Consider the following 10,260-nt stretch of genomic DNA (forward strand, 5'->3'; position numbering starts at 1 on the left):
ATAAGCACGAATTTTGTCTTGACCATTTTAAATAGCACTTGAGTACGCAATTGTTTACCTATTACTTATTAATGCATAGCATATTTTATGAAAAAATTAAATAAAAAAATTGAAATTTGTAGTGCTCTTTGATGAAGTTAAGATGTGTCTTAGAAAAATGTCGAAGCAACTGAGTCGAACGGTACAAACTGGTATTTATTTGTTTATGAATGCTTGTAAGTATAAATTGATAATAGATTTACTTACATATGTATGTATGTAAGTGCTTTTTCTTTTTATCTCATTTCTAAATTTTTGACGCTAAATGACGCCATAACATTTTTAACTTACGTGAGTAGATTTTAAAAATATTACAATGTGTGACAGTAAATTTTACACACAAAAAAATTAAGATACTCGCGAAACTTTGGGTAAATTGTAGTAAAACTGCGTACTTAGTTTTTCTCTCTGACATCAGAATTTTTTTTTAAGGAATTTGAAATTTAAAAAATAAGATTAATTCCAAAAATTATTAAAAAATTTCGATTCAATGTAGGATAACAAAAAGGGTATCATATAAAATAAAAAATCTGCAGAATTATAACAGAACAATTTTTCTGGAGCATGAGGACGAATGGGTATAGAAAATGTCCTTTAAAAATTTCGTGCTAAAATATCCTGGAAAATTTGCAATATTGTTTTTTTTTTGTAGTGGTTATTTGAGGACTAACATACGCACGACCCCAACATCGAATTTCGTCCTGCAAACGTTAATAACTTAAAAAGTTAAAATTTATTAAAAGCGCGTTTTCAATACCTCTTCGTCCTTGTAAACCAAAAACCTTTCTGGTTTTTAAATTCTACAGAGTTTTCTCTCTCATTTGGTACCCTTGTTGTTATTAAACATTGCCCTGATTTTTTAAAATAATTTTTTGAATTAATCATATGTTTAAAATTTCAAATTCCTTTGAAAAAAATCTCGACGTCAGAGTGAAAAATTAAAAACGCAGTTTTACTGTATTTATCTCATAGTTTCGTGGATATATCGATTCTTTTGTGTGTTTTGAAATTTTTTTGGTTTTGTCGCTCGCTTATATGCATCACCATACCGATGATGAAGGATTCTCCTTGTAAAATATAATTTGACTATAATATTGGCACACGTTCATAGGAATTAAAGTTTTCTTAGGTAATTGAAAGCAAACAAAAGAAGAAAAGGAGTCCTTTATACATACATATGCATAGCATTTTGAAAATTTACCATCTATGCTGTATACCGAAAATTAAAAAAAAAACAAAATTTTGGTGAATTTTTTTTTATAATATTTCAATTTTTTTTTTTTTAATCTTATTTTGTTTCGTTTTGGGAGAACCCTGCAATTGCTTTCAACTAGTTTTTATTATGTAACATTTATTACCTGGAACAGGAGAATCGATTTTCTGCAAATTTGCTAATTTTTCTGGAACTTGCACTGAACAATTTAATTAAAAAATTGAAAACCCTCGCTCAACTGGTCTCTTGCAAATTTTATTAGCTTTCAATAATAAAAATTCTCAAATTGAGTGAAAAATGAAGGCTCCAGTGAATTGTGAGCACAAAATGCCAATTTTGAATCTAAATTGCGCGGGTGAGCTGGCTTAGCCATGTCGTTCGAATGGATACCAACGCCCCATTCAACTCGGATCCCGCTGGTGGTAACAGAGGAAGAGGAAGGCCTCCTCTGCGTTGGAAAGACCAGGTGGAGAAGGACTTGGCTTCACTTGGCATTTCCAATTGACTGAAAATCTGGCTTCTTGGAATCTTTATTGTTGATAGTAATAATATGGTTAATTACGCTCTAAAAAAACTCCATGCGAAGGATAAAAATTTTCCGTAAAGAGATTAGGCTCGGCTAAGCCAAACTACGCTCGCTATTTTAATCCTCTAAAAAAATTGTGAGTTTTGTACAATAATTTAATATTTATATGCAAAAATTTTTTGATAAGTTGCCTATTTTACAGAAAGGTTAATTTTCTAAAAAAAGTTAACTTTACGAAATTATTTGCCATTCATAGTTTCTGAGACGATTGCGACATGCGGTATTTCTGTCCATTAACGAAATATTTATTGGTGAAAAATAATTAATAAATTACTAATTAGGTACATCGAAAAAAAAAATCAAAACAAAAAAGTTCTCTCTTGTGAAGAACACACACTTACAGTATTTTTTATTTTTTTAGATTTTTTGGTAAAATCAAATATGAAGTCTTATTATTTAAGCGTTAAAATATTGGTAATGACTACGGACATAAAAAAATAGTTATTTTGCTAATAAAAGTTGTTTTGGTAGAGAGTTAAATTTGGAAACGAAGTAAGTTAAGAAAAAAATTGTTTAAGCAATTGGGCGAGTCTAAGATATTGCACGCAAAATTTTCATCTTTCTCAACGTTTTTTTATAGCATTATAAAAGTTCTAAAAAAATCGTATTTTCGGCCCACTCTAGTGCATATAGTATATCGACAACGATATCATCTTAAATGCGAACATTTTATCTTATCTATAATATATACCACATTTATACAATTCGATTGAAAATTTATTTGTTTTTAATCATTTGCCGACATTTCAGATTCGCACTCATGTAAAAATTTTTGCAATAAAACTTCTTAAAATACAACAAAAATATTCACTGGAGATACAGAAATGTGTATACATACAAAAATAAGTTGTATCCTTATTTGCACAACAATCGCTTCAAATTAAAGAGCCAGCTTCTCACTTTCGCCTCAAAACCTGTATGTTTTTTTTAGCATTTCTAATTTGCATTCAACTTTTATTGTACCAGTTGTTACTGTGGTATACATTTTATGGGTTTTATCGTTAAGGTTTTAAACACTTAAATGCGTATGTGTTTTTGAAAAGCTATTAAACATTAAGCCATAAATTACAATATATATATATATATATATATGTATATACAAAGCTACAAAATTTTGTATTTCCATATTCTTTGCGTTCCCTGCTTTTCATAGCTACATAGCTTGTATTAATTGCATATCGCCATGACTAGTTTGCTCAAGCAAAACGTGCATACATTTTTTACAAGTGTGACTCCCACACACCAAACATGGCTAATATATGTATAAGTGTCTTCTTCATTCGGCTTTTTTCAACTGACAAATCTATGAATTTTATTTTTACTTATCGCTTATGCTGAGGTATCGTTAGCATTATCAAGAAACCAATAAAAATATTGATGCTTTTCAAATGTGTGTGAATATATACATAAATACATACAAATGGAAAATGTGAGCTTGTTGGTTTTGTGATGCAACAATTGTTGCCAGCAGCATCGACAGTCACAATGATGACTTTTTAAATAACTAAGCACTTCGGTCTTCAAAAGGTTATTTATACAAACGTTTGCTAAAGTGCAATCATATTTTTTTTTCATATCTCTTTGCAAGCATCTTTGTACATATGTGCATATGTATGTATGTATGTATGTAAGTGTGTAAGTGCATGCTTTTTGGCATATATACAAATCTTTGCTTTGCAAGCAATAAAATATTCCTAAAGTACATAATAAAATTTTACTAGTTTATGTCGCTAGTTTGCTAGAAGAACATCATAATCTATAAACAAAGTTTTTAGATGATTTATTAAGTTTTTAGTTAAGCGTGCAAAAATATCCCTCAGCACGTTCACGCGACAGTCGGGCCTACGTAACCGGAACGACCCAGATTTATATCTGACCAAGGACTGTCACTCCAGTTGTTTGCTGTTACAACAACAACAACATCCCTCAGCATTGCTTTTGGCTTATGATACAAAATAACTACAACACCTAGGTAAAAACTCGAAAGCCCTTTTTCTCGCAATTTTGGATTTTTGAGTTATGACGTTTTTCTAGGTAAATAGTGATTTGTATATATAAACGTAAAGTAATTTCGTTAATAACTTTCAGTCAGCTAAATAAATTGTTTTCTGTATATACTACTATATGGAAATGCAATTAAAATGTTCTAAAACATTATTCAATTTATTTTTCGATATTTTCAGAAATTTAATTTCTGTCGGACACTTCTTTTTCTTCTTCTTCTTCTTCTTCTTATTTGTCGCTCAATTCAGTAGTTTATACGGCATTAAAAAGCTGTTGATAAAATCCAGTCTCATTTGGAAGTGACATGAAATTCGTCTTATGTGGAGTAATAACAAAAGACTTAAGGCACGAACTTTATTGTCGAATACTTTCTATGAAACGAAGTAAAATGCATATAGTACTTTTGCATTTAGGTTAGGTTAGGCTGATGCGGCAGCCAGTTCAAATAACCATCTCGCTTAGATCCTGCAGGTCCATTGTGATACCACTGCGCAAGACGGGCACTTCAGTGACTATTTTCTAGTGTTGGGAAGTATCGAGTATTTTTGAGGATCGAGTCCTTTAGTACTTAGATACTTTTAAGGATCGGGTATTTTTGAGAGTACTGTCTACTTTCTTTAAATATACATATGTTGGTAACATTTCAATGCTTAGTGTAGAAATGTGACAAGCTGGAATCACTTTATTCAAATTAAAATGTTAATCCCAAATTACAAATACTTGGCTAATTTTACTGGGTACAAGTATTGTACTTGAAAATTATTGAAACTTCAAACTGAGTACAATCATTTCTCAATACCGGTGAATATAAATAAAACTTACTTGGTACTTTTAAGTAACTATCCGACACTTAATACTGAGTACTATGAATCGATCCTGAGTACATGTATGGAAGTGATGATTGGAACAGACTATTTTTAAGTATTGAGTACTTTCGAGTTCTTTTAAGTTCTGAGTACTTTCGAGTGGTTTTGTGCTTACTGAGTACTTTGGAGTACTAAGTATCGGTATTTTTAAAAATCGGGTTCTGTCGATCCTTTTGAGAATTGAGTTTCGCGTACTTTTGGTATCGATACTGCGCAACACTACTATTTTCCAATAGAACCATTTTTAACCCATCTTTAGTTCTACACCGGATGATTCCGTAAAGAGTTAGAGAAATGTCTGCTCTTCGCCAACTGTTTTTTCTTCGTGGGAGAATATTTCTAGTCTGAAGAGTGCCTACCAAATAACCAAGTCCGGTTACACAAGCCGTTACCATCGCTTTATCCTCCCTTGAGAGGCTGAGCAGTTCTTTCATATTTTTTTTTAAATCTAAAGTTGTTCTACAGGTGCCTCTAGGTATCATCTATTGGCCTCTTCGTTACGAAGGTACACAGCCATCTACTTCGTGCGGTTAATTCCAGTCCTAATTCCATAGAGAAAACTCCCTCTCTCTGTGTAGCTTGGATACATCTGTGTAGAAATATAATTCCCCCTTATCCATGGTATTGGTGTTCGCTATTCTCTTCTTGATGGGATGTTTACCTTAAAGAGCCTACCGAAGGTGGGTTTAGGGACGGAGTCATCAATTTTTTGGTTACACTGCCCTTTAATACTGAAAATTAAAAAATTATGGTCTAAAAACTGCAAGCAATTGGGAACAGTTTTTTATACAAGGACACGCGATGTTTTTTTTTTTGCAAAAAAAATCTTGTTTTTCCTGTTTTTGATGACTTGTTTTCAATGAATTTGAGGCGGTTGAACTTGCTTAATAGTAATAATAATATTTTTGACGTTATAAACTAATCATTTATTTCGTCTTTTCGTATAAATATGAGCTCGAGACGAGACTCGCGTCGTTAGCATCCAGATTTATTTTGCTACATTTGTGGTGAATATACTCCTGAAAAAAACAATTGCAAAATATTTCCGAATTTGTTAAAAAAGCATACCTCTCTTACTTCGGTTTTGCGATAGATAAACAGGACAAATTTTGGGCACCTAATAAGGTTTGTCGAACAGGTGTCGAATCTTTGCGGCCTTGGATTAAAGGAGTTATAAGTGGCTTAAAGTTGCTGTGCCAATGACATGGATGGAACCAAACATTTTGTTCATTTAAGGGTATTGTTGGGGATTTCACATCCTCACACACAGACAGATATATATCATCAAATAATTGTTTTACAGAGGTTAAAATATAAAAATTAAAGACAATCCAATATATTTAAGGTCAAATTCAGATTCTACGGAAAAAATTCTATAAGAATCGGCTACAATATTTTAGTCAACAGAATTTAGTTCGGCAGTGTTATACAATGACACTATTTTCCCTCGTAGGCCATTATGCTAGCTTTCGAACCCATATTTTCTCCATATTTTTATCTTATCCCTATCGAAAAATTTACGACTTTGCCCATAGACACTCCCAAATTGTACACTGTGCGCCGTGGGCGGCTTTTACTTAACTTGAAGGAATGAAGTCCCAATTGGTATCGCGTTGTTGTCAAAAGTATACCTGAAGGCTGCATGATGAGGGATAAATTAATGAATAAGTACCGCTAATCTTATTTGTGCAATATAGTAACGCCTTAAGACCCTATGACCCTATGGAATAAAAAAACCTAGAATGCTTTGAATAGCTTTAATGAAGTGCTGAAGAGGAAGCGTAAATTCGGGCAAACAACTTTAATCAACAACAATTTCTTGCAGCATACAGCCGTAATACGCACCTTTTTTCTCTTGACGATGCTGCTGTCCATCGATTGTGAAACCAAATTGGTAAGGCCGTTCGGTTGATGCTGCATCTGAATATGGCAAGTAGCCAGACAGCACCGTTATCTTAAAAAAAAAATAAAAAAAAAATATGCATTAGGCGTAAAAAGTTCAAAAAAGTTCAATGGCACAACAAACTACTTACGCATGCAACAAAAAGCAATGCCAACATTAAGCGTAACGGCATTTTTGAGTTGCCGCTAAAATTGATGAGTAGACAAATGAAAAATTGCGTAATTTAGCAAATTATGTTTTTAAATTCCTTTGAATATTTTTCGTAGATTTTTACTCTTCAAAGACCTTTAGTAAATTTTTATTGTTGCGGTAATCCAGAATTGCGCCTTTTTCAAAAATATTTGAAGGTTATATTTGTTCACTTGTTTCTATTTTATTTCATTATTTTTGGTTGCTTTAATTTGTAGTATAATCAATAACACGCACTGCACTACCAATGGCACTCCGTTGCACTTTGTTCTATGCGCCTGCGCAATCGTAACTAAATATATAGAAGCGTACTATTATCTATCGTACGGCGCTTGGACGTTTGCACTGTACACTATTTAGTATAGTATATTTTAGCAACAGCTGCGCGTCTATCTAATCGCCGTACGTCGTTGCTGGGCCACCGTTTTGAAACACACCTCGTTGTGTTCTGCGCGAAATTGACAAAGTTATTAATATTAAGTAAACATTATATAAAACATTAGAACAGCGTAAAGCGATGAGCGATGTTGCGGCGCGTTGCTTCAATGATTAGAATTTTATGCCGGTGTTTGTTCGGGGTGTCAATGTTGCTGCTGATGTTTCCTTCCCCGATATGTTGTCACTGATAGAGGCAAACATACACACATAGAACTAAGCATAGTAAGAGTAAGAGTAACTAATGCTAGCTAAATGCTTTTTACTTGTCCATGTATAAAACATACACAGATGAACACACAGATGACAACAACGGCGGCACTTTTACTCAAAACAAACACCTGCTCGCAGCGCGCCAACCAAAAGCGCGCATAGAAAACCTGTCATCTCTTGTGAGTGCGCGTCCCACGTGTGAAACGAGTTCGCAAAGCTTTTGAAGCGCTTCAAACTCTCTATTCATTAGTGGTTGCTGCGAGTGTGTGTGTGTGTGCATGCTATTTACTCACACGCCTGCGTTATCTTTTATCAGTTTGCGCCTTTTTTTTCTGTTGGTCATAACCGTTTGAAAGCAAAACGTGCTGGCTTGCTGATTTGCACATTGATATGTCTTTGGGGAATGCAAAGGTAAACAATTCAAAAAAGCTTAGCTGGGAGAAGCTTATTATTATTTACAGCACTATTTTAAGTATGATTTTGTTGATAGATGTACATACCCGACAAGTTGCATGGCACCCCACGAGAATACTCTTGTGTAAGTACTGGGACACTTGCTTAGAAAACCTTCAATTGCGAATTGTATCAAATTAGACTTGACAACTATAATTTTGAGATTCAGAAATCTAAAAGAGTCGATGCTTATTTGCTTAGTAATCCAATGCCATGGGATGCCAGCAGAGAAGCTCTGAGCCTCTATAACTCCAGCTTTGTAGATCATCTCTTTTTAATCATTCAAGTCTAGCGGTATTATGCCTGAGCACCACCATTTGGTGAACGTGCTCTCGCACAATGCAGCCGAAATCTAAAAATGCGGCCAAAATTGTTAAAAAAAGTTTATAGAAAGGGCGTTTTCATGATTAAGTTGACTAAAAGGGATCGTATAAAAAGGGGAAAAGCGTTCACAGTAACAGCCTATACTCCAAGTCCCCTCTTTATTTTCAGTCGGAATGTGGTTTTCGCGCAAGCACAGCATTATGGTAGATTCTAAGATAAAAGTTATAAATGCATACAAGTATTTGGAGTAAAGGAAATCTAACAAAATCTAGTAAAATAGGAAAAAAATTTTATGAGCATCAACATTGTAACACACACTTTTTTAGAAGTAGAAATATAATGAAAAAATAATAACACGCTGTCGGATGCAGCCTTTACACCTATTGGAGGTTGCTCAGAAAAGTAGTAGCTAGCGAATAAAAAAAAATCAGCTGCCCAAATCTGCCACTGAAATTTTAGTGTACTTTTTTTTTAACACGTTTATACATATCACCTTCATCTGCATGAAAAAATTTTGAGCTTTTCAATCAAATTTCACAGAATGACTTTGGGAATGGAGATTTGTAGCTCATTTAAGTACAATAAAGTGCAAGCTTATAGTCCCTAGGACTTATGGTTCATTTTTGGAAATTTTTTCAGTTGAAGATGTTGCTCATTTTCTTCACACCATCAAACATAGATACTTCGTATGAAAGAAAATGACTAGCACTGTCAACAAATAAATCAAAAATTCAAAAATTAACGGTTAGTCATTGCTACATCAAACTTGCACTTTTTGACATTAAATTTTAGCGGGCTATAAAACTTCGTTTTCGAAAAAAATAAAAAAAAACGCGAGAGTTTTCCAAAAATTTCCTTATTTATAAGAAAAAAAAACCGCCAAAGCTGTCAGCAAGGGAAAAAAATTTAAAAAATCAGTGCGATTATTTAGCCGCTCAAACCTTGCACTTATTTTACTAAAATTTTATAAGTATTATAAGTGCATATCCAAAAATTTTCTAAAAAAATTTTAGAAATTTTTCTAAATTCTGTAGAAAGTTGGGAAGTTTGATTTATATGAATTTTGTTATAGCATGAACCATATTTTCATAAAGAAATAACAAAATATTTTGCATTCACTCTTGACCGCCAGTGTAGTTATTTCTTCATTTTCTTAAACATTTAGAATCTCATTAACCAATTCCTGCAAATGAAATAAATAAAAAATCTTGTTTTAATTTTTCAATTTACAAGGTCAACTCCAAGTCCACCTTTTCAAATCTGAACGAATACACAAAAAATGCGGATGCATTGTCGAACAGATTTATTCGAAAATAATACACACAAAGCTATGATAATTGCAGCTAGTAAATACAATGCGCCATTGTGACATAGACATGCACATTAATTACACTTCCCATGCAAACAAATAGTACCAACAGTACCATCTGTCTTGGCAGCTAATTTGTTATGCATCATCAATTGATTTTCGTGGTGCTGGATGCAAGATAACGGCATAGCCACAAAGTTTTCTTATGCTAATGAGTAAACTAGCGGCAACACTCCACATAAAATTAGCAGCATAAGACAGAGAATAAAAGGTTACACACCAGACACCAAAAAATTTGAAAATTGATCCGAAAAAGGAAAAAAGTGGATGAAATGCGGATTTTTATCGGTTTATCGATTCCATTTTCGGATATTTTGACGATCCGTTTTCCCACTAAGGTTTGCGGCAGAAACGTATGTACCGACAAGAACCGAAAATTTTTTTGAAACGGAGACGTTTCTGGCTGTTTTTCTGAATTTTCCGGATTGAATTTTTCGTTCAGTACGCTTTCCTTCTGCACTTCGCGGATGCTTTTTCATGGTAAAGAGAAATATTAAAATAAAAAAATGAAGCACCTGAACGAATTCGAACCCGAATCCTCTGTACGCTCAGCCATTGCCGCCTCGTTACACATGCGTTGAAATGTTCAGCTTGAACAAATAAAATACAATTATTGCTTTCAAATAACATCGTTTTCTTCGAACGTTTTGAACGGTTTCCGCATGC

The 10,260-nt window shown here is 33.4% G+C and overlaps 1 protein-coding gene across 1 annotated transcript in view; it reads right to left on the minus strand.

Annotated features, from left to right (window-relative positions):
- The window catches only part of LOC118747534 (protein lethal(3)malignant blood neoplasm 1), a 27,562-nt gene that overhangs the window by 10,388 nt on the left and 6,914 nt on the right, over window positions 1–10,260 (minus strand). Inside the window, exon 3 of the mRNA XM_036481584.1 lies at window positions 6,554–6,667. Coding sequence (XP_036337477.1) covers window positions 6,554–6,667 — 114 coding nt within the window. The remainder of the gene's footprint in view (window positions 1–6,553; window positions 6,668–10,260) is intronic.

The sequence above is a fragment of the Rhagoletis pomonella genome, unplaced genomic scaffold, assembly GCF_013731165.1.
Source record: "Rhagoletis pomonella isolate Grant_MI unplaced genomic scaffold, Rhpom_1.0 Rhpom_scaffold_00012, whole genome shotgun sequence".
NCBI lineage: Eukaryota > Metazoa > Arthropoda > Insecta > Diptera > Tephritidae > Rhagoletis > Rhagoletis pomonella.